Genomic DNA, 24,086 nt, shown 5'->3' with positions numbered 1-24,086 from the left:
TTCTTTTTCTTTTTTTTTTTGCTGAGGAAGATTAGCTCTGAGCTAACATCTATTGCCAATCCTCTTCTTTTTGCTTGAGGAAGATTAGCCCTGAGCCAACATCTGTGCCAGTCTTCCTCTATTTTATATGTGGGTTGCTACTGCAGCATGGCTGATGAGTGGTGTAGGTCCATGCCTGGAATCCAAACCTGCGAATCCAAGGCTGCCAAAGTGGAGTGCACTGAACTTAACCATAGGCCATGGGGCCGGCCCCCTTCCTTTGTGTTTTTTAGCTCCTTTTCTGAAGGCACATGTTGTTTGTGCCTGCTCCACACTGTAGAGAAGGTGTTGGCACTTTTTTTCTGTAAAGTCCAAATATTAAATTATTAGGGCTTTGGGGCCATAGGCTCCCATTCACAACTATTCAACTTTGTCCTTGTGCAAAAGCAGCCACAGACAGTATGTAAATGAATGGTGCTTTCCAATAAAACTTTATTATGGGCACTGAAATTTGATTTGCATATAATTTCACATGTCATGAAATATGATTCTTTTGACTTTTTTCAACTGTTTAAAAATCTAAAAATTTTTCTTAGCCCTCACGACTTGCAAAACAGGCAGTGAGCCAAATTTGGCCTGCTGGCCACAGGTTACTGACCCTTGATGCAGAGGACACTAAATCAAGAAAACAAGGTCTTTATTATATTAATAATGTTACATTTTCCCTTTTGTAAGCTTTTGTCTACTGTAGCTCTATTTGAATATGAAAATTTATCAATGTAAATTCAGTTAGTTCTATCTTCATAAAGGATCCGTGAATATATTCCCAACATGATCATTTGTGAGCAATCCCAGATGCCTAATTAACTAACAAAGATTTAGATTTGTAAAATGTAAGAATGAGTATTACATATATTCTAATTTGGATATAGTCCATTCTAGAATAAACACTGAATTATGAAGGAAGTATGATTACAGATGCTTAATCCGAAAACTGTCGGGCTCATTAGTTGTTCTGGGTGGTCCCTCAGTTAGAAACAGCAGTCATCCTGCGTGATTGCCTCAGACGGAGCCCAGACACTGGAAATGAGAGAAAGGACACCCCATCTGTTGCTTGGGTACAGAAGTCCAAGAAGGAAATGGCCACACTGCTGTTGCCCTCTTCTGCTACCCCTGGTCCCAAGGCAGGATACACTTGCATCCTAGCTTTCTCCCCTTCGAATATCCAGCCCTGATGAGCATGCCAGGCCAGGGTCCTCTTAGATCACAGCTGGAGTGGCCAGCTGTCACTTTTCCCTGTTGGCCCGTCTACTCCTCAGACCCACTCCGAAAGGTCTGATTGTTACTGCCTCAGCTGCCTTCTCTTGCTTTAGGAGGAAGCAGTGTAACATATCAGGAACCCAAACTTTTTTTTTTGACAGAGATGATTAACCAGTCAGAATTTTCTCTGATTCATATAGACAAAACAAGGTATGTCAAATCAATACATGCTCGATATCTAAACCAAAAAAATTTACTATTTATTTCTCTTTTTCCCAAGGGGTATAACCACAACAATATCCTTTTGGCTATTCTCCATATATCAGTGAATTAAAGCAATAACATTTATTTATTTTAGTTAAAAGTATTTGTAGATCCATTAAGGTTTAGTAAGAGTTAAATTTATGAAAAACTGGTCCAAAAAGAACATGACAGATCACAGAACTATTGGCATAAACTCATTTATTGATTTGTTCATTGAGTTGCTGTGTGTGGACGGTCCGTTATATGCCAGATGTTAAGGCCAGTGGGAATCCAGGAAAACTAAGACATTGTCTTTGCCCTCGAGGAGCTGAGTCTCTACAGGTGAGAGACAAATAAGCCAGAGCCCCAGTGTAGACTGGGGAGCAACTTAACGGAAGTAAGCACAGACTGTATCTAAGGGTATCTATGCCAGACTGTGTGGCCTGGGTGTGTATTGAATAAAACTTCCTGGAGACCCCATAAAAATTTAGAGAAATGATTTTCTACTTTAAAAGAGAACTTACTCTAAAATGATTATTCTGTTTTGAAACCCAGAGTCTTAAGAATACTTATCCATCCAAATTCGAAGATCCTGTAATAGTGCCTCTTCAAGAATTTGCATGGGATCAATATCTACTGGAGAAAAAAAGGGTAAAGGATATTCGGGGTGTGGGAGATGAGCACAGTTTTGCCTGAATTACTGATCTATGCATTGTTTTGAAAAAACTGAAGCAGTAATTTCAGTGCAGCTAGATTTTAATTTCTCTAACTTATGCACTTTTCCTAAATTATGTCAGTCGTTTTACCAGGCTGATTTTAAGAAGAAGTAAAACATGTACAGGGTTTTCTTTTGGAAGGCCTGTGATGAAGGTAAGTTTTAAGCTCTCAGTGCTGCTGTTGACCCCTGCTGATGGCTACCCCTCCTTTCCCGCCCATCATTTATACTCCCTGGGACACCATGGCGCTTGGGTTACAGTGGCCTGGCACTCTCTTGGCCCTAACTCTAAGAGGGTTTGGTGGTGTGCGGCACAGGTATAGTGGGGGGCTGGTGTGGGGCTGTTGCCGAGGGGAGTTCTGATGATGACAGGCATGAGATTCCCAGAGGGTAGCCTTGTCCTCATGAAAGCTTCCTTCTCTGCATTCTTCCCCCCAGCAGTACCCTTGGAGAACCCCAGACCTTGGGGCCAACAGAGCTTATCTACGGGTGGCAGAGCAGATAGGTTTCCTCTTGGGTATCAACCCTGATCAATTAGTAGTGCTGCCTGGAGCATGTGATACGAAGGATATGAAGGGTGGCATCCTGGCTCAGCAATCTCTCGTGTTGGGGTGGGAGGCTGGAATGGGCTATGCCTCCTGCTTGTCACCCCTGGCCCAGTCCTATAGAGGATCCCAGTTCTGGTTTCCCTTCCTCACCCCATCTCCCCAGTGGCTGATGAAATCCCATTTCCCCTGACCAGAGCAGTTTCGATTGCTGTGTAATTGGTTGCACAAGGATGTCCTGTGATCCTGTGGTCAGTCACCCAGGCCGCAAAGGGCACAACACCGCAGAATGGAGTACACTCCCATCTTTTAAGAGGATGGTGGGAGAAGACAAGAGGAGTGAGTACCAACCGCAGAGCAGATCATGGCCCTCCTGTGGCTGGAGAGCACGATGCTGGTAGGCAGTATCATACGTTTAGTGATAAAAATTAAGAAAAACATTGTTTTATGTCAGGGTGACCAACTATCGCGGTTTGCCTTAGACTGTCCCAGCTTTAGCACTGAAACTCCTGCTCAGTCAGGTGAACGGTAGGAGACCAAATCAAGAAGACGGTTGATGAGTCTCATACATTTTCAGAGCCATAATACAGTTTCATTGGAATTCAAATAGAACCAGAATAAACACTTATATATGGTGCTTATTATATGCCAGACACTATTCTAACGACTTGTATATACTAACTCTAATACTTATAACAACTAGGGTGACCAGTGGTTTGCCTGGGACTGAGTGGTTTGCTGGGATGCAGGAATTTCAGTGCTAAAGCTGGGACAGTCTAAGGCAAACCGCAACAGTTGGTCACCCTGACATAAAACAATGTTTTTCTTAATTTTTATCACTAAACGTATGATACTGCCTACCAGCATCGTGCTCTCCACCCACAGGAAGGCCATGATCTGCTCTGCGGTTGGTACTCACTCCTCTTGTCTTCTCCCACCATCCTCTTAAAAGATGGGAGTGTACTCCATTCTGCGGTGTTGTGCCCTTTGCGGCCTGGGTGACTGACCATTTTGTGTTCTTTTCCTCCTGCTTTTCTCATGGGGCCTGCATGAGGCTTTCTAGGTAATCCCTGCTGCTGCTTTCCACCTTTTATTCTTTGTTCCTTTTCCTTCCTTTCTCCCTTCTCCCACCCTCATCTCCTGGACACTTGTCCCCTTAACCTTTTCTTCCCTTTCAGGCCAGCTTTTTGTCCTTCTTCAGTGTTAAGCATTGTATCCTGTGTTATATGTAGTGCTTCTCAGCATACTTGAGGTTAGGTCCAGGGGGCGTTAGGCTTCAGCAGAATGTAATGTCCAGACGGACGGCTTCAGGCCTTTTGGAAAGGCCTTTCTCTCCCTTCCCAAAAAGGCAGCATCATAGATCTTAGTGCTGGACAGCCCTGGAAACCACTGGACCCAGCCTGCTGTCATGAGACAAGGCATTTACATCTTCAGCCTCCAAAGAAAGTGGACAAACTTTTTATCCTCTTTTTAATGTTTTTTTTTTTTTTTTTTTGGTGAGGAAGACTGGCCCTGAGCTAAGCTCCATTGCCAGTTCTCCTCCTTTTTGCTTGAGGAAGACCATCCCTGAGCTAACATCTGTGCCAGTCTTCCTCCATTTTGTTATGTGGGATGCCGCCACAGCATGGCTTGATGAGCAGTGTGTAGGTCCACACCCAGGATCCAAACCCGCAAACCCTGGACTGCCAAAGCAGAGTATGCAAACTCAACCACTATACCACCAGGCCAGCCCCCCAGTTTTTAATGTTTTGTGTCCTATAAAATATGATCATACTAGTAAATTCAGCATTCTGGGGAGTATTGACCCATAGGCTCTATCAGTGTTTTGCAGCCCAGCATGAACAAAAAGTTTATTCTCTTCTCTGAAGCAGGTTTTGATGAGGGCATGGGAAGTGAGCAATAGCACATGAACTCTCCTGAGAGGAGCTGGGAATGGAGCAAGCTGGCAAGCTGAAGGCAAACTCTTCCCCAAACCAGCATCTCTCCACGTGCAGTCTCCAGACCAGCAGCATCAGCATCAGCATCTCCGGGGATTTTGTTAGAAATGCAAATTCTCAGACCCCATCCCAGAATCAGAAGCTCAGATGGGGCTCAGGAATCTGTCATTCTGATTGTCTGCTAAAATTGAAGAACAGCTTTCCAAATTATTCCTATTTCTGCCAGGACTGGCACTGGGTAATAATAAGCCAGATCTCCTCGGAGGGGACATTACTCAATGGCCACACACTGGGATTTAGGTTGGCTCTCAGTGTTGTGTTGCTGAAAACACTAACACACTTTATTTTGAGGGGCTTAGGACTTAAAAGTGTTGACAAAGGTGAGTTCTTTTCTTCACTGCTCCTGACTGGCCCTCAGGAAGCATTTCCTCACCCTGACACACCTCCATCAAAAAAGAATTCTTTTGGGGCTGGCCCCATGGCGTAGTGGTTAAGTTCAGTGCACTCCCCTTCAGCAGCCCAGGTTCACAGGTTCAGATCCTGGGTGCAGACCTACACCACTTGTCAGCGATGCTGTGGTGGTGACCCACATATAAAGTGGAGGAAGACTGGCACAGATGTTAGCTCAGGGCTAATCTTCCTCAGCCAAAAAAAAAGGAAAAAAAAAAATTCTTTTGCTCCTTTGCCTTGAAAACCACGTATGACTCAGAACCGCTAACCTTTCCATGTATGCACAAGGTAAAATGTGCTTCAGAAATGAGGTCAGAGGCTGCATTTTGTCTTCAAGTTAATATAACAAGTATGCTACACACACAGGTTCTTATTACCAGATTACCATCTGTTTTCTATGATTGTACCATTGTTAAGATGACTCTTAAGTCATTCTTTGCTTTGAGTGATGTCAGATTCTTAAAAATGCTCTTAAATTCTTTTTTGAGAGCAAAATTCTCAAAGATAGCAAAAAATATATTTTTTAAAGATTCAGTCCTAGAGTTGATCCCAAGCTCTGGCTTATGGGGGTTTTTTTGTGTTGCTTTTTCCTCATTACATTTTCTTGGTCCTTTTCCTTTATAGGAACTCAAGAATGAAGTCTGGGAATATTCTTCCTATGTGATGTGTTTTGTTAATGATCAGCTCCTGGGTGATGCCCTTGACCTTCAGAAATGGGCCCACAAGATCTGGGATATAATTGATTTCAGGCCGCCTGCACTTTACGAGGCACTTACTGTGGATTTTTCTACTAACTTCTTAAGAGACACCAAGGCAAGTTACACTAATTTTTTTTTTTTTTTTTATTGAAGATTTTATTTTTTTCCTTTTTCTCCCCAAAGCCCCCCGTTACATAGTTGTACATTCCTTGTTGTGGGTCCACCTAGTTGTGGCATGTGGGACGCTGCCCCAGCGTGGCTTGATGAGCAGTGCCATGTCCGCGCCCAGGATTCGAACCAACGAAACACTGGGCCGCCCGCAGCGGAGCGCGTGAACTTAACCACTCGGCCACAGGGCCAGCCCCAAGTTACACTAATTTTTAAAGAAAAATGGTGGAATCTTTGATCATTTATATTAATTCAGTGCTGATTACTGATATTTTGGCAAAAGGGAATATAAAAGAGCAGGAGACCAGGTTTTAAGTTTCCAATGACCTTATGATCCAGTTGCAAAGGATATAATCTGGCAGGTTCTGCTTGGTGGTATGTTACGCATGCATATCTCACAGCAGGCACACTGCACAGGGAGAAAAGCATTGCTGTCCAACATTCCTGCTCCTTGTTAGAGATTTATGTGCATTAATTATCACCCATTTAAAAATAGACATCTATGTGCTGTGTATCGATGGTTCAGTCAATGACGGACCACACATATGCCAGTGGTTCCGTAAGATTAGCACCATGTAGCCTAGGTGTGTAGTAGGCTACACTATCTAGGTTTGTGTCAGTACACTCTATGATCACACAGCAACGAAATCACCTAACAACACGTTTGTCAGAAAATATCCCCATCGTTAAGTGACACACGACTGTAAAGACAAGCCTTCCCAGAAAAGGTCGAGTCTGTCATTCATACCTTTAGTATGAAATATTTTAATTAATACTTTCTAACACCTGAGAGCTGCTGCACAAAAAGAATGGAAAGTCGAATTGAGAAGAAAGATGACTTTTTAAAGCATGACACAGTTGGCAAAAGCAGGACTAGACAAGCTGTGGCATTGGGGAGGTTTCCAATGGCAGAGGACAGTCATGAAACTTGAGGTCCAGAGAGCGAGAGAAAGATGTCAGGGTGGAATGGCAATAGAGGTAAAGGTAATCTGTAATTTTGCTCAGAAACCTTGTAGCAACAAGTACCACATGCTGAAAATTGTTTCATGCCCATGGTGGCCTGTGCCCACGGAAAGACCCAGGGCTAGGATCTGAGCCGTGCAGAGGCAGAGATCTTGCCTCGTTCATCCTCATTTAACCACTGCCTCAAATAGAATCTGAAACATACTAGGTGCTCAGTGAATGTTTGGTTGAGTAAACAATGTACTTGGAAAATGCTAGAAACTCTGGGGTGCGTGGAAGAATTTAATGTTTATACCAGTTAATTCCCAATGGACAGGAGTCTAGAAGTACGTGGAGCAAGCTGCGAATGGCAGGGGACAGCAAGGCAGGCAGAATTAGTGAGAAATGAGGCTGGGAAAATGAGAGGATGTCAAGATTCTCAGTGCCAACAATACCAAGCTCCTCTGATTAACTTAGGGAGGAATGGTCTGTATTGAAGGGATACTGGTGACCTCCCAATCGGCAGGAAAGCTGAAGAACCAGCTTTGGAAAGCAGGCTGGAACCAAGGGAGGCCTGGCAGCAGGAAAACATGGCCAGACTCATGCCCCAGGGATGTGCAGCCAGGATGCTGCCACAGGTGCCTGCTGGCCCTAGGTTGGCACTGCCGCCTTCACGGAGAATAACTTCTCAACTCCTGTATCCTTGTGTCCCTGGAGATCCAAGGCCCCAGGCAGGAGCACACGACTAGTCGAGCCCAGTTCATATCCCCACACCCTGGCTCTCACAGGGTGGGGAGAGGGAGACTCTGGTCCCTGAGCCACTTTAGAGGGTGGTAGGGCCCTGTGGGGAGTACCCCAAATAGGAAAAGTGGTCAGATGTTAAGGAGGAAAAAAACCCAAACAGATCCACTAAAGAAAGGTTGAACTTACTGTCTGTTCTAACTAATGTTAGATTTTATCCAGAAGGAAGCTGAGCCAACAGAACTTCTCATGAAGAGTATGACATAATCCTCTTTGCTTTTTTGGACAAACTTTTAGGGCTGTGAAGAAACAGGGTGGAGTGGGGAAAGCTTGGTGGCAGGGAGGCCATTTGGAAAGCTGCTATCGTCATCTGGCCTAGAGATAATGACAGCCTGAATTAATTAGTGGCAGTGAGGAGAGAGGACCTAGATTCCAGAGAAAATCCTTGGATTTTTTGCACAGAGGCTAGATTTTTCTTGCTGAGTAAAACCCAGGGATGTGTTACTTCTGGGTTGGAAGGATATACGAGACGATTACATTTGCAAGTTTGGCTGTGAGGTGACATTACCTTGTGTTGCATTCATTTGCTCCCTTCTCGTTAGAATTTTTAGAATTATCTATTCTTGACAACCACCTAAAGATAAAATATTGATGCGCAGGGAAGTTTAATGGTGCCTAAATGGACTTAGTCATTTTAGAAGTCAATCATGATTTCCAATATATCCTCTTTTTCCTCATAAGCCTGTGAAGTTTACTATATTATGCCTCTTATTCTGAAGTTTTAATATTGTTTTATAATTAAGAACTTGTAGTCCAGAAGCTGAGAGGCACAAATAAATTAATTATAATTAGTATGGATGTAATACTTCATTCCTGGATGCTAGATGGCACAATATTATTTCAGTCTTTTAATTGAAAAAGAAAGTTAGAGTGACATAAAATAATGATAGTGATCCATTTTAAAATGATTTCATTTATGTTTCCTGGATTCTTAAGAAATAGGGCAGGGCAAATTATGTACCTTGTTATATATATCAGGCAGCATTTTTACGTGTTGAAATGTATTCCATTAGATGTGCTCCACTCCCTGAGTGAATGCTACTGTGATGGAAACTAGGGTTTTCATTCTGGATGCCTCTTTGCAGGGCTAGACAAAGTCTCACAAATGTTAGTTGTCCCTACCAGAAAGGATGTCAATTGAAAACAAGATCTGGGGGCCTCTGGGAACATGAAGACATGACTGAAATAATTCAGAAACACAGCATCCTCTCTTCCCTCCGCCAGTACTGCGCCTCCTACGGATATAGTGGCCTTATTTTCCCACTCAGAAAGGCTGTGGTGTGGCTCTGGTTAGCTGATCTGTGCTGTCTCTGAAAATTCAGAACATATAGTAACCAAACCCTTGGTGCTCACATTAGATCTTTTCCCAAAATTACTCAGGAAAGAAAAGAATTCCCAGTCTGTTTCTTTTCCTAGAGGGACTAGTGTTCCTTTCCACACATAGTTTGCGATGTAGTGATATCTAGGCCATGTGTTCTCAGTCTTGCATGATAGGTTAATGTTACTCAAATCTTCACTACTGAAGGAGTCGAAAAAGTGTGTTATTTAGGTTGTAAAGACTTGCTATACTAAAATGAAACAAACTTCTTTAAGTCATTCTTTTCTTTTTTTTGAGGAAGATTAGCCCTGAGCTAACTACTGCCAATCCTCCTCTTCGTGCTGAGGAAGACTGGCCCTGAGCTAACATCCATGCCCATCTTCTCTACTTTATGTGTGGGACGCCTACCACAGCATGGCTTGCCAAGCAGTGCCATGTCCGCACCCAGGATCTGAACTGGCGAACCCCGGGCCACCGAAGCAGAATGTGTGCACTTAACCGCTGCACCACCGGGCCGGCCCCTAAGTCATTCTTTTAATTTTGCTGTTACATTATCTACTGTTTATGCTGTTGACATCTTATCCTGAAAGCATGATTCTGTTATATTTGTGGTCATTTTGAAAACTTTCTTCCAAGAGATTGACCTGCATTATTTTTTTCTCCTGAATTTTAATAGCATGATTTTGTCTTCCTGGACATTGCCATTGATTTTTATCCAATTGGAAGACTAATTTTTGAGGTAAGAGGGGTTTTTGGTGGTTGTTTTTTAATAATTTGGGAGGAGTGGGAATCTGTAACTGTCAGAATGTTAAATATTTAATCTCTGAAATCTTTAATCTTTATTTTCTAGCTGTACTGTGACGTATGTCCCAAAACATGTAAAAATTTTCAGGTCTTATGTACTGGAATAGCAGGATTTTCTCAAAGTGGCTTCAGGCTACATTATGCAGGTTCAATCTTTCATCGAATAGTACGAAATGGCTGGATACAAGGAGGAGGTGAGTTTAAATCTTAAATACAAGGGGCCACCCCGTGGCGTAGTGGTTAAGTTCATGCACTCTGCTTTGGTGGCTTGGGATTCGCAGGCCTGAATCCTGGCTGCAGACCTAGCACTGCTTGTCAAGCCACGCTGTGGTAGCATCCCACATAAAACAGAGGAAGATTGGCACAGATGTTAGCTCAGTGACAATCTTCCTCGCAAAAAAAATAATAAATAATAATAATAAAATCTTAAATACAACCCTAATTGCAACATCAAATCAGAACGTCCGAAGTTTTGTTTATCTGCCTTTATGAAATGCATATAGAATTAGATATATTTAATATTAGATGTTATATATATATATTTAAAGGATATTTTATATGGCCAAATGATGAATTAAGATATTCATACTCTTTTTAAATATTCTCTAATTATTAAAATAAACAAATCTAAAGTATGTTACCAGGAATATTCCAAATTAAAATGTGATATAAAAGTAGGATAACATTTTTTTAATCAAAATGTAGTTTTAAATACTCCCCTAAATGAATAAGAGTGCCCAGAAAATACAGTGCTTTTAAGAAACATACTGAAGGTGGGAATTTGAAAATAGAATAAATGGAAAACAACTTATTTCTCACCAAAGATGTTACATTGGTAGCACTGAAAATAAGATCTAAAGCATCCTGGTCTCCATTTTTGCTTTCTTTTCAGGTCAGTCCTTTGGCTTTACACAGACTAGTTGCCTGACCAACAGCACAAAGTTAAATTTTGGAGGCCTCTTGGGAGACATCCCATAGAGAGCAATCAGGCAGCAGTTTAAAAATAATTGGCTTAGTGTGGAAGGAGATTTGCTTGAACTTGATGAAATAAGCAATAATTTTTATTATTTCTCTACCATCTGGAACATTCTGAGGCTGATGAGGAGAAAAATATAGATTTAAGCCAAGCATTTTGTATGTAAGTCAGCATTTTTTCTCTCAGTTTCTCCAAAATGAGATCATATCAGCAATACTGCTATCTAACCTCATTATTTTTCCACTTAATATATATGGTATTTATCTTCCTATGTCAATGTATATAAACATATAAAGTTTTTAGGTTCTACCTAATTTCTCATCCTGTTGCTATATTGATTTAATTTATTTCCCATTAGGTGAACATTTAGATTGGTCCCAATTTTTTGTTAGTGTAAAACAATCCTCAAGGGGGCCAGTATCAGGGTCTCCTGATACTTAGTTCAGTGTTGACTCTTATATGCTGGGCTCCCAGACACTATGTTTTTTTTTTTGTTTTGTTCTTGGTTTTGGGTTAGACCTCCTCCCATCCCCCCATCCCTGCCCTGAGACCCAGAGCAAAATTTGGGAAAGTAGGTCATGTTATTTGTTTGTTTATTTGAAGTGAAATTTCCAAAGGGCAAAGTGCACAGATCTTGGGTCATGTTTTCAAATAGTGAGGCAGCAATGTTAAGGAAAATTTGGAAGAAAATTCTGATGATCACATTCAAATCCAAACTGATATGTGCAAGTCATACCATGTTGGATAAGGCACTTAGCATCTCTGAATCAGCTTCTTAATCATAAAATGGGGATAATTATAATATCACAGGATGTGGCGACGATTCAATGACATGGTATATTTATTGAAAGTACCAAGCTCTGTAAATGTTCTTCTCCCTTCAGATATCAGATGCCCACAGGGCTGCATGGAGAATTTTGGAGTGCAGGAGCTAAACGTGGTTTTGTGCTCTGCCTTAGGATGCTTCCAGGCACTATTGCTTGCCCTTTGGGATCAACAGGCCCTACACAGTCTTAACTCTTCCCCAGGCGCATCCCAGCTTCTGACATCTCCCTCTCACTCACTGTGCTCCACACACTGGCCTCCCGCTGTTCCTTAAGCACAGCAAGCATATGTGTGCCTTGAGGTCTTTTGTTGTTTCTTTTGCCTGGGACACACTCCACCCAGCTATTCCTCCAGACATCCCCTTGCTTCACCCCCTGATCTGTTTCTAGTTTTTACCCAGAGTTCATCTCAGCAAGGACTTACCTGACCACCCCACTGAAAACTGCCACCTTCCTCTCCACACACCTCTCCTCACCCCCCTCCCTGAGCTCTCCTATCCCTTCACCTGCTTTATTTTTCTTCCTAGCACTTGTCACCACTGGACACACTATTAATATTTAATATTAATTAGTTAATACTAATAGTATATTCTTTGTTAATTTGCTTACTGTCTGTCTCTCTTCACTAGAATATAAGTTCCATGAGGGCAGAGGGTTTTATCTATTTTGTTCACTGTTGCATCCCCAGGATCGAGAACAGTGCCTGGCACATAGTAGATGCTTAAAAAGTATTTGTTAAACGAATGAATCAGTGAATAAATGAACAGATAGCTCAACAGGAAACATACATTCTATTCACTTCTAAATTACAAAATTAAAGAAGATAGTAAGTCATTAAGCCACTTTGGCAGGATTCTCTCTCTGTGGTGCCCGCAGGGCCTACTGCCTTCAGAACAATCTCTTGAGATATAGTTGCATACATTTTATCATCATCATCAAAATCATATTGAGCATGATGATGGCAACGAGAGGATGCACTCTATAAGCCCGTGATGCTGCACAGTAATCACAGGCACTAATGAATGAGCAATGACACTGCCAGGCACCACAGTAAGCTCTACCTACCTGATTTCATTTAATCCTCAGAACTACCTGGGAGGCCCTCACCATCATCCTTGTCTATACAGGTGAGGAAACAGGCTTGGAAAAGGTAACTGACATGGAGATTTAAATCAAAATCATCTGACTTGAAAGTTTCCTTTAAATCACTAGTCTGCATTGCTGAATCTGTTGTCAGAAGTATAGAAATAATATCAGATATACAAGGCTGAATTCAAGGGTGTAGGTTATGGCCCCAAAAAAGTATTAAATACTGATTGAAATGGTATGGATGTATGATATTCAGCTAAGCGATGTGAAGCAAAGGGCAAGAGTAATGATGGCGTTGGAGAGACAGGGCAAAGGAGAGCCACGGGTGGTTAAGTGTTAGTAGGGGAGGGGACCACCTGGGCAGATTTGCCTGAGCAAAGCAGACGTTAAGATCTGAAGGAATTGGTGCTGGGGGACCCTCAACTTCCCCAAGCCCAGATTTCAGCTTCAGCCATTGCAGCATGCTCCTGAGAGCTGCCGAGGGCTCTGGGTGAATCATGGAGGAGGACCAGGGAGGAGGGTTGGTGACTTGAGGTTTATCAATTAGCTTTTGAACCAGCTTTGTGAGTAGTATAATGTAAGTGCCACACGCCCTGTCCTGTATAAACTCTCTCCACATGCTTGTGGTTGCATCAGATTTCTTTAAAATAGCACACCTTTCCTATAGATAAATCGCTCATACTGAGTTAAAAAGGCACAGTCCTTTAACAGATATTTATTGCACACTGTTCCAGGAGGGTGGACTAGATGGCTGAAGAAGTAAAGTAGTACTGATGGGGACGCTGGGGGGACAGTGGACCTCAGACGCCTCTATTTTCACTAGAGTTAGTTTTGCTTCCCTTTTAGCTGTGGATAGATTAAAAAAAAATAACGCACGTGGAGAATTTTTATAGAGGGAGCATTGCCTAAGTCAAAAATATGCATATAATGCAATAACAAAATAGGTCATATAAATACCTTTTAAAAAACCTTCATTACATTACAAAGGAACTTCATTTCCAAAATACTGGATAAATAAAGAGTTATCACTATAGGGTTCCAAGGAACGAAAATTTGAACATTAAGTCTTTTTAGAGCATTTATTTTTATTCTCGTTCTAAAAAGATCTTACTGTTCCTATTTCATCCTCTCTGCTTAATCTTTCCATTTTTCTAAAAGCAAGATGGACTATGGAATAACTTGTGAAGTAAGCAGAATTCATATGAACACATTTTTAAAAATTGTGACCACCATTATACTTTAATACTTCATCATTTCAAAGTTTTGCATTATAATTTTAATCTACCTCCAAGAGTTATTAGGGAAAAAAATAGGATCATGAATGTAAAAATGTTTACAAAATACAAGTGAAAACATTATAGTAATATTTTCATGGTATAGATATTGAACAGTTAGGTGATTTACTCTAGTCATTGGTATAAGGGGAATCATAATTTATAACATTTCTTCCCCTGCCGTTATTATACTCTCCTTTTTGGTCTCAGAATTCTAATGTTTATTTACTGTTATTTCTCAGATATAGTAGCTGGAAAAGGAGATGGTGGAGAGTCCATTTATGGACCAACATTTGAAGGTATGTATCTTAGGTAACACCCTACAAGTACACATACTAAAAGTGGGAGTCAAAAATGAGGTGTGGGGCTGGGGGGGCCCCGTGGCCGAGTGGTTAAGTTCACATGCTCCACTTCAGCAGCCCAGTTTTGCCAGTTTGGATCCTGGGCACAGACCTAGCCCCGCTCATCAGGCCATGCTGAGGCAGCGTTCCACATAGCACAACCAGAAGGACCTACAACTAGAATATACAACTATGTACTGGGGGGCTTTGGGGAGAAGACGAAAAAAAATGGGGAACAGGGGGAGGCACCCCAGTCCAGTACAGAACAGCTTTGTACACACATTTTTTACTTGCCTAATTATTTTATTTCTGTAGGATAAATTCCTAGAATAAGGATTGTAGGGTCAAAGGGAATTGATATTTTTAAGGCTTGTCATTTGCCATTCTCATACTTAGAATTGGTATCTTGATAATCATCTTATTAAGACTGCTATCAGGATGCTGGGAAGATGGTAGTGGCGGTGACGTAGTTTTTTAACTTTTTAAAATCCCAACATAAAAACAGACAAAAGAATTAGATAGAAAAACTAAAAACCCATGGATAACATTTACAATAAAACTAGGTGACAAGGTATCTACATGAATTCCAAGGTATAAACAGATGAGGACAAACTACCAACATCCAGGAGATCTGCATGGCGTCAGCGTCTGAGCCGGAGAAAGCAGGGCCTCTGGGGGACCTGAGAATAGTAGAACCCCAGAATAGCCAATACTGGGTGAGTGCAGGGGCCCAAGTGAGGTTTGTAGAGGCTGGAGCAGTCTGACCTCTGTGAACTCAAAACTGATCTGAAAGCGCTCTCTTCCAGGACAGGCCCGCTGAGAAGGAATTGCTGGCAATGGAATCAAAATTAGGCAGGATATAGGGATGACAGTGATAAAGAAGGAATGGGAACAGAGCCAGGAAATCTCAGAAAGCAAGCTGCCATACTGGTGAACACTACATGAAAACGGCACAAGAGGGGGCTGTGTGACCTTAGAAAAGCTGCCTTCCTTCTAAAGCCACACTTCCTCCTAAACATTCAGGAAAACTAATTTTTACATAAAAATAAGCAGCAAAATGTTTCGTGGTCGTTAGAAGAAGAAATAGAATATGGAGCAGAATAACATCACTCCAGACAGTGAAAGCACACTAGAAAGACAGGCTCACAGAACAGACGGAAACTGAGGATTTCACAACGGGCTTAAAGACGGTAAGAAAATGATAAGACATTTTGATACAAGATAGAGAATTCCTAAATCAGAATTAGAAAAACTTAGACATGAGGTTACAGAACTAAGGAAAAAATTAACAATAAAAGAAAATTTCAGAAATGAACAACTAGAAAGAACACAAGACCAAATAAATACAATAGATATATGTCTTTAAAAAAGTAGAGGGTAGAGAGAGGAAATTTTTAAAAACCAAAAATAAGATAAAAAAGATAAAAAAAGATAAAAAAGATTTACAAGAAAGTGGCAAATTTTAAAGATATAAAGACAAGATCCAACATATGGATGATAAGTGTTCCTAAGGAATCAAATGAATGCAAAGGAATGGAACAAATACTAAGAACTATAATTGAGAAAAACTTTCCTAAAATAAAAAAGGATTTGATATTCTATATTTTATTTTCAGTTAACATAACTGTACACAGTTGTCAGAATGTATCGAACTGAATCTCTAGGATATATGCATTTTAATTGTATGTTTATACTTCAAGTAACAATGTATGTATAAAAACTTGAAACTGCTTGTTGAGAGACCACACTGCTGACAATACTGAACCAGAACAACTAACACCAAGACGTATTTTAGTAACATTACTGGACATTAAAGAAAAAGAAAAAATTCTTTGGGTAGCTAGGCAAAAAGAGCAAGTGATTTATAAAGGAAAGAAAAGTAGATTATCATCATATTCTTGTGCCAGGAAAAAAAGGAGTAATATATTTATGATGCTCAAGGAAAGGAAATGTGAGATTTTGTATCCAGCCAAACCGAATCTGAATTATAAAGGGCACACAGAGTTATCAACATGTGAAGCTTCACGGAATAGCGTTGCCACAAGCCCTTCCTGAGCAATCAGCTGTAGAATGAGCTTCACACAAACACATTACAAAAGAGACCTTGACGTAAGGGCTGGGGGTGTTAATCATATAGTGACTTGTCAAACTAAAATTTAATGAGGATTAAAAAGATGAAAGTATGATATATAATGATTATATATAAGCTTAGTCTAACTATTTTAAAAGTGAGTTTAAAAAACTTTTAAAAACTATTTAAAAAATTTTTTTAAATGGGGAGAATATGTACAAAAAATTTTTAAACTATTTCCAATAATTATACTGGTGATGGCATTATTAATATTGTTATTCTGAGATTTGTATATGTAATATTGGAAAAAGTAAGTAAGTGTGGAATATTCTCATTTCATCATTTCCTGTGTCCTTGAGAATCAGGATTTTTTTTTTTTGAGGAAGATTAGCCCTGAGCTAACTACTGCCAATGCTCCTCTTTTTGCTTAGGAACACTGGCCCTGAGCTAACATTCATGCCCATCTTCCTCCACTTTATACATGGGATGCCTACCACAGCATGGCTTGCCAAGCGGTACCATGTCCGCACCTGGGATCCAAACAAGCAGTCCCTGGGCTGCCGAAGTGGAACGTGCGCACTTGACCGCTGTGCCACCAGGCCGGCCCCCGAGAATCATGATTTTTAATGTGGAATAAAGGAGATACACATGAAATATGATAGAGGCTAATAAGTACAATATCCCATAGCCCTGAATTCAAAATACTTTAAACTCAAGAAATATCATATCTATATATATATATAGCTTCATCCACTGAATTGCTCTACAAACAACAACCAACCCAGTAGTGATATACATCCCTAGCTTTAGATTGTTGTTTTGAAATGTCGTTTCTCACTTAAAGAAACAAGGCTTCTGCGAAAAACGGCAGATTCCAGTTCTGGGACAGGAAATTACAAAATGAGCCTGGAACCCCATATGTAGTCATGCTATCATCAGCCAGCCAAGAGCCCTATAAAAGATATACTAGGGTCATGTCAAAGGCCTCAGGAGCCAATTTTAAGAGGCTCTCACCAGCCAAAGATAGAGTAATTTGAGTAGTAATTGCAGTTGACTGAAACCCAACAAATATTTTAAATCCATGAGTTTATGATATTACATTATAAAATAAAGCCTAATTGCTTATGTTTGGGGAAATGAGAGGAAACAAATTAATCATCTTGAAAACTGATAAATATAGGGAAAGAATCAAGCATTTATCTTGCCTTTCCTATATCGACTGTACCAACTTGTAGATAAGGGGAAACATCTCATTATAAAAGTATTCCAATTAATAATGAAAAGGAAAAAACAGAATTAGAATATCACCATTATGCTGCCCCCAGTGAAATAATGGATCCAGACATTTGCTGCATCGGTATCTGCTAACTGCTCAAAACAGAGACAACCAGACATTAAGAGCCTTCTGTTGAAAGAACACGTTACCAAAGGGAGAGAAACGAGTCTGATTACGCCTCTGGACCCAGCTGCCAATTTGCAAGAAATACAACCAGTTCTGCTATAATGTGGTCTTAAAGACCTCTGCACTATATGAAGTCATGCAATAAAAACCACAGGACTTATGGCAAAAATGAGATGAAAAAACTTCCTCATTGATTAAGATAGTAACCTAATAAAAACAGTAATGCAGTTTTATATATATTACATATATGGTCAAGAAGCATATAAATACTATAATAAATAAGGCACTTGACCTTGAAAACTCCCAGACGTTTGTGGAGGTGGCGTGGGAAGAGTTGCAGCTGGTGAGTGATTTGAAGGTCACAGAAGGAGGCTTCTCTTAAATTGGAGGCAAGTTGTAACAGCAGATGTGGGTGAATGTGGTCCATAAGCGGAGACCTGAGGTAGCTGGTAGATGCCTGAGGTCAGCTCAGCTCAGCTGGGTGCAGCTTTCTACATCACCTGGTGTTTCTCCTGGAGGAAACTGCACATAAGCAGGGATGAAATTCATTATGTTCAAGTCGTTCCCAAACATATCAATCAAGGTGAAACAAATTTGCATTTTCACGGGAGTATTGGAGCAGAACTGACAGGAAAGAGAACAGAGAAACATTGAACTGCACCATGTGTGTGCAATCCCCAAATCCAGGCTAGGAGAAATTCTAGAGGTTAAATAGCTCAGGTTCATTAACAGATAAAGTGTAGAGAAAAGAAAGGGACAGAGGTAGAACTGTAGATTAAAAGAGATTTAAAAGGCCTAACAAGTCTTAAAATGGGAAGACTAAGCTCCAGTGCCTGGGGCTGCACACTCGGATGGGAAAGCTGTCAGGAAACATTAGGTCCGGGACTTTGCAAAAGTCAGGGGAATGGCTACTTTTGGGGCGGGGGGGGGGGGGGGACTGGACAAGGGACTTCAGGGGAGGCTGACCAAGTTCTTTTTCTTGGCCTGAGTGGTGGTTAAAAGGATGTTTGCCTTATAATAACTCTTTAACTATACATTAGTTTTCTGTGGCTTTTGGTGTCTTTAATACAATGAAAAGGTTACAAAAAAAAAACCCATCATATTGAACCAATGGTCAGAGTCAAGGGGAAAAAAGTAAAAGGTGGTTTCCTTCTAAATTCATGTGGAGATAGCTTTATCAAATGAAATCATGCAAGTGGCACCATTCATTTATTTATTCATAACACGTTAAACTCCTACGTGGTGCCAGGACCTTAGGAAAGAAATATGATGTGACAAAGTTTCTACCCTCAAGGATGCAGACAAGTGTTTAAACAGATAAGCTACGGGCACTGCACCCATTGCTGCCACAGAGGAAGAACTGAGTGCTGTGGGCGAAGAAAGAACCACTGCCTGGGAGAGCTGGGGGCAGGGACCCAGAGCAACTTTTGAGTTGTCTTTTTTGTTTTTTGTTTTTTGTTTTTTGCTTTTTTTGCTTTTTCTCCCCAAATCCTCCCAGTACATAGTTGTCAGTTTTAGTTGTGGGTCCTTCTAGTTGTGGCATGTGGGACGCTGCCCCAACATGGCCTGATGAGCAGTGCCATGTCTGCACTCAGGATCCAAACCAGCGAAACCCTGGGCTGCCGAAGGGGAGCACGTGAACTTAACCACTTGGCCACGGGGCCGGCCCCTGAGTTGAGTCTTAAAGTAAGACACTGCAGACGAGGAAAGGACGTTCTTGGGAGCTTTCCTGGCATCCTGAATCCCTAATGAGAATCCACTGTGCCTCTCCACCCCACGGCGATTATCAGATCACCCACACTCTCTGTGCTTGGAGGCGCCCTCTCAGACAGGACTGATCTCCCATCTCCTCTCTCGCCGGCCCCTCTGGACATCCCGGTGCCTCTGTTGAGTATCCTTTGCTCCCATCCTTAGACTGTTGTGGGGCTTTAGTCTCCACATGGAGGTCTGGCTGGCCTCTGGTGCCTAGGCAGGCCCAGTGTGTTCAGGGAAGACTATTACTCACTTTCTCTGCCAGTGCAGAATTAGAAATTCAGTAATCAATCAAGTGACAAGCAGAGATGCTCTAGAAGGAAAGATGAGTAACTGAAAGAGAGAGAGCATGGCTAATACTCAAAACAGCTCCGGCACGGTGTCCACCCTCCTGTCCCCCGCTCTGTGGAATGTTAATACGTCAGCCAGCCAGTCCTTCCTCCGCATTTCTCTCCTTGAATTCTCTTTCCATGAGATGCAGAATGAAAACCCAGGGCTCGTTACAAACCACCACCACCACCAAACTCACTTTTATTAAGCTTAACACAGTGAATTAAAAAGAATGAAATAAATTATATATATTTTAATTAGTTGATTGTTTTGTAAGATGGTTAATCATTTTTTTTTAACTTGAGGCGTCTGTTTTGCTTTGTTTTGAATCACAACTTTTAAAAAATTTTCTTCCCAAGTCCTAATTTGAATGTTAAAAGCTGAATATTATTTAAATATGATGACAAAATTAGAGCAGTAGGTTTAAAAAATTGGTATTGCAGGATTCAGGTCATATGTCCGCTTGATTTAACTGTCCTTAGAAAATTATATGGAAATACCCCAAACTGTCTGATTCTACTTTTACCAGAAAGAATGCAAGTGTGCCTAGACTTGTAATAGTTGCTTCCATTATAACCATCAGAATGAGCTTTATTTTGAATAAATTCAGAAACTGATTTTCTTCAGCACATAAATTCTGATTTCTATTTCAAACAGTTACATTTCCCCCTTAATGTTGTATGTTACAAATGGGGCAGTTTTAACCACGGAGCAGGAAATATCTTACTGTAAGTGGCAGACGCAGGCAGATCTCCTGAGTCACAGTGTCATGAGAGGTAGCCTTTAGACTTCCTTCGCTTCCCTTTACCCTTTATTGAGAGTCCACGTCTCCGTTCCCATGACCTACAATAAAATTTTTACTAATTATGCTGATTTAGTCACCACTCACATTTTTTTCGGGGGGGGGGATTGGCACCCGAGCTAACAACTGTTGCCAATCTTCTTCTTTTTTTTTCTTCACTTTTTTCTCCCCAAATCCCCCCAGTACACAGTTGTATATTTTAGCTGTGGGTCCTTCTAGTTGTGACATGTGGGACACCACCTCAACATGGCCTAACAAATGGTGTCATGTGTGCGCCCAGGATCTGAATCCTGGGCCCCGAAGCTTAACCCGTGGACTTAACCACTCGGCCACGGGGCCAGCCCACAAATTTTTTTTTTAATTTTTCTAATTTTGTCCAGCAATAAAATTTTTTCCATTCCTCCTCCTTCAAAACATTTTTTTTGTAGATTGTTTAAAGTTTTATCAGGGCTCCTGATAAAATGAAAATAATCTATCATAGTTAATCATCCCATTCAAATACTATGGGGGAAAAAGGAAAAACGGTTATTGATTTAAGGGTCTGTTTTTTTTCTTGTCTTCAAAAAAGAAGACAAGAGACTATGTGAGACTAAATTTAAATTTTTATATAACTCAAAAGTGTTAAGGTTCAGTCCTTAGACCACCACTTGGAACACAGTCGGCATTCAATAAATATTTGTTGAATGAACAAATGTTGAATTAAATCTGGGATTTTCACTCTCCTTTTTTTTTTTTTCTTTTTAAATATTGGCACCTGAGCTAACAACTTACCAATCTTCTTTTCTTTTTTTCTCCCCAAATCCCCCCAGTACATAGTTATATATTTTAGTTGTGGGTCCTTCTAGTTGTGGTATGTGGGACGCCGCCTCAGCGTGGCCTGACGAGTGGTGCCATGTCTGCACCCAGGATATGAACTGGTGAAACCCTGGGCCGCCAAAGCAGAGCACTCGAACTTAACCATTTGGCCACCGGGCTGGCCCCATCATTCTCCATTTTAATATGGTTACTTGCAGAAAAATACTTCTCTATTAGTGTAAATATACTCTTAGGATAGCCATTTTTCAGTAAAACTGCTCTAAAGAAAAAAATTTATTTTGAACTCTCTTGTGCCACTGGCTCCCATCTTTAAGTGGGTAATATGCTTGGCATGACTAGGGGTCCACTTCATTCTCTAAGTGAGCTGGTGAAGTCCTAGCTGCAGCTCATGTCAAGTTTACATGGGAAGGGTCACCACCATAGCTTGGTATTCCGGGCAAAGGCCCCACCAGTAACTCTGGAGAGAACTGGAAGGGGAGGGATGGCTGAGCCCCACCCCTCCGCCCAATGGGATGCCGCCAGGGGCGCGGGCAGGTTGAATTCCACCCAAGGGCTTTACCTGGTTGTGGCACAGTCACCCAGTGGTTTCCCTGTATTCTGCCAGCACTGCCCTGGAGCAGCGCAGCCTCAGGTCCTTAAGTGCCACGTCAACATTCTGTACTTAAAGAATCGACAACGTAGGCATTTATTTTTCACACATTTCTTTTAGGTCAACGAATTTTAAATTTGTCAGGGACTACCTATACCTTTTAAAAACATTCTTTATGTCTGTCCCTTTATAAAAGCAGCAGTTTTCAGACTGGCCTCTAAGGAGGTCCACGGGGTGCCAAAGAGGCATCCGCAGGAGATGAGGACTCTAGGCCATTGTATCTGTTTTATACATGGGCTTTCCCAAAGGTAGCATCTTTAAAATAGCTATTATGATTAACTGCTTTAAAAGTTCTCCCATAATCAGAGAATTTTTAGTAAAAATGTTACAACTCTATGAATTTTCTTTCCTATTACTTAGAGAATTTAAGAAAAATTAATCATAATATCTAAGAGCAAAGACAAATACCATTTTGTTAAAACTCTGAATCTTTGCTTTGGGCAGATTTCTATTCCATGCGATTTTCAGTGAAATTAATGGGTTATTTCTCTATTCTACTGAAATGAATATGGAGCAGCAATGTAATTATAGAGACTTATTTGCACAAAAATGCTTTATTTGCATTTCATAAGATTTCAGAGGTCTTTATTCAGTTTGCAGTTTAACAAGCTAAAAGTAACCACCACAGATATGGCTTAATTGTTTAATTGGCTTAGCTTTGAAACTTAAAATAAGAATACTCAGCAACTGCAGTTTAAGAAAATCTTATTGACAGTTAATATTCATATCTCAGTTACTCCCAGAATTTTAGAAAGTTATTGAATGAAAACTTTTACTGAATTTCTCTTCCCTCTGTGCTTTTGAATTTGGAGGCAGATCTGATTCCATGCTGGAAAGAATACTTCCTGAAAATGGGAGCCTGATAAGCACCATACAATTCTTTGCACTTGTTAACCTTACACTAAAAAAACCCACTTTCCATAAAATCTTGGTCAATCCATATAAAGTTTGAGATTAAAATTTATGTAAAGACTACTAAAAAACAAGCATAAATTAATTTCCTTTTACCATTAACATTTAAGGCCACACATATGCCAGGTCATGTGCTCAAAGGCCCTGGGGTAAAGCTAGAATGAGACAGGGTCCCTGCCTTCACCTGCTAGAGAGGAAAGAATTACACAGAGCCTTATGAAGACTCCAGTAGAGGTCTATACAAGATGCTGTGAGGGGAAGGGTCATGTCCATGAGAGCCTTCTCAAAGAAGGCATTTCTAACGATCACATTGGTAGTTTGAATGAAATCCTACTCCAAAACAGCACGAGAAAGTTTGCTGACCTTTAGTCCTAAGCAAAGTATGTGCTTCCTTTTACATTATTGAAGTACTTCCTTGTACATCATTAATTTTCTTAGCACACTTGGTTTTAGCTATGGTAATAATAAACTAAAGGTAAATGCTCAAATAGTTCTAAGACTTTACTGATTATCTTTTTTAACAGCCCACTTGAGTGAAAGCAATATGAAACAAATAGAATATTTACAATTTGGAATGTATTGATAAATATAATTGAGAACCCTTGTTGTCAAGGGTTCTGCTTGTGCTTTATGTGTTACAATAAATGGACATAATAGAAATATTTTAATGACCTACTGTTTATTGTCTTTTCTAGATGAAAACTTTACAATTCCTCATAATAAAAGGGGAGTTCTTGGAATGGTCAACAAAGGCCGTCACAGCAATGGGTCACAATTCTACATCACACTACAACCAACTCCCTATCTAGATAGAAAATATGTGGCTTTTGGGTATGTGCACTTTAAGTTTGTCTATATAATATTCATATATGTAAAAATGTGGTTCAAAAAGATTTGGATAAGTATTGTACATAGTTTATGGGTAACTCAAGATAGAATTCAAAAGCAAAAGTAATTCAAACAAAGACAAACATTTTTAGAAATAAGT

The 24,086-nt window shown here is 40.6% G+C and overlaps 1 protein-coding gene and 1 long non-coding RNA gene across 24 annotated transcripts in view; one reads left to right on the top strand and one right to left on the bottom strand.

Annotated features, from left to right (window-relative positions):
• Positions 1–24,086, top strand: part of PPIL6 (peptidylprolyl isomerase like 6) — a 32,487-nt gene that overhangs the window by 2,389 nt on the left and 6,012 nt on the right. For 4 of the 23 annotated variants that reach the window (XR_011522601.1, XR_011522592.1, XM_070559230.1 and 1 more), the window contains exons 2-7: positions 2,038–2,133; positions 5,754–5,942; positions 9,733–9,795; positions 9,907–10,054; positions 14,266–14,322; positions 23,794–23,929. Coding sequence is in view for 8 of the 23 variants with exons in the window: in XM_070559230.1 (XP_070415331.1) it covers positions 2,038–2,133; positions 5,754–5,942; positions 9,733–9,795; positions 9,907–10,054; positions 14,266–14,322; positions 23,794–23,929 (689 nt within the window). In the remaining 15 variants the exon portion in view is untranslated. Of the gene's footprint in view, positions 1–2,037; positions 2,134–5,753; positions 5,943–9,357; positions 9,796–9,906; positions 10,055–10,752; positions 10,999–12,746; positions 12,788–14,265; positions 14,323–16,866; positions 18,952–23,793; positions 23,930–24,086 lie in introns of those variants that run through there. The other 19 variants (XR_011522602.1, XR_011522593.1, XR_011522594.1 and 16 more) reach the window with 15 other exon arrangements.
• LOC139073639 (uncharacterized) overlaps positions 18,226–24,086 on the bottom strand; it is a 17,325-nt gene continuing 11,464 nt past the window's right edge. Inside the window, exons 3-4 of the long non-coding RNA XR_011522622.1 lie at positions 20,647–20,762; positions 18,226–18,359 (exon numbers count right to left, since the gene is read on the bottom strand). This is a non-coding gene — a long non-coding RNA (uncharacterized lncRNA). The remainder of the gene's footprint in view (positions 18,360–20,646; positions 20,763–24,086) is intronic.

This window comes from Equus przewalskii, chromosome 9 (assembly GCF_037783145.1).
Source record: "Equus przewalskii isolate Varuska chromosome 9, EquPr2, whole genome shotgun sequence".
Taxonomy (NCBI): Eukaryota; Metazoa; Chordata; class Mammalia; order Perissodactyla; family Equidae; genus Equus; species Equus przewalskii.
Note: the sequence above shows the minus strand (reverse complement) of the source record. Positions and strands in the feature narration are given on the sequence as shown.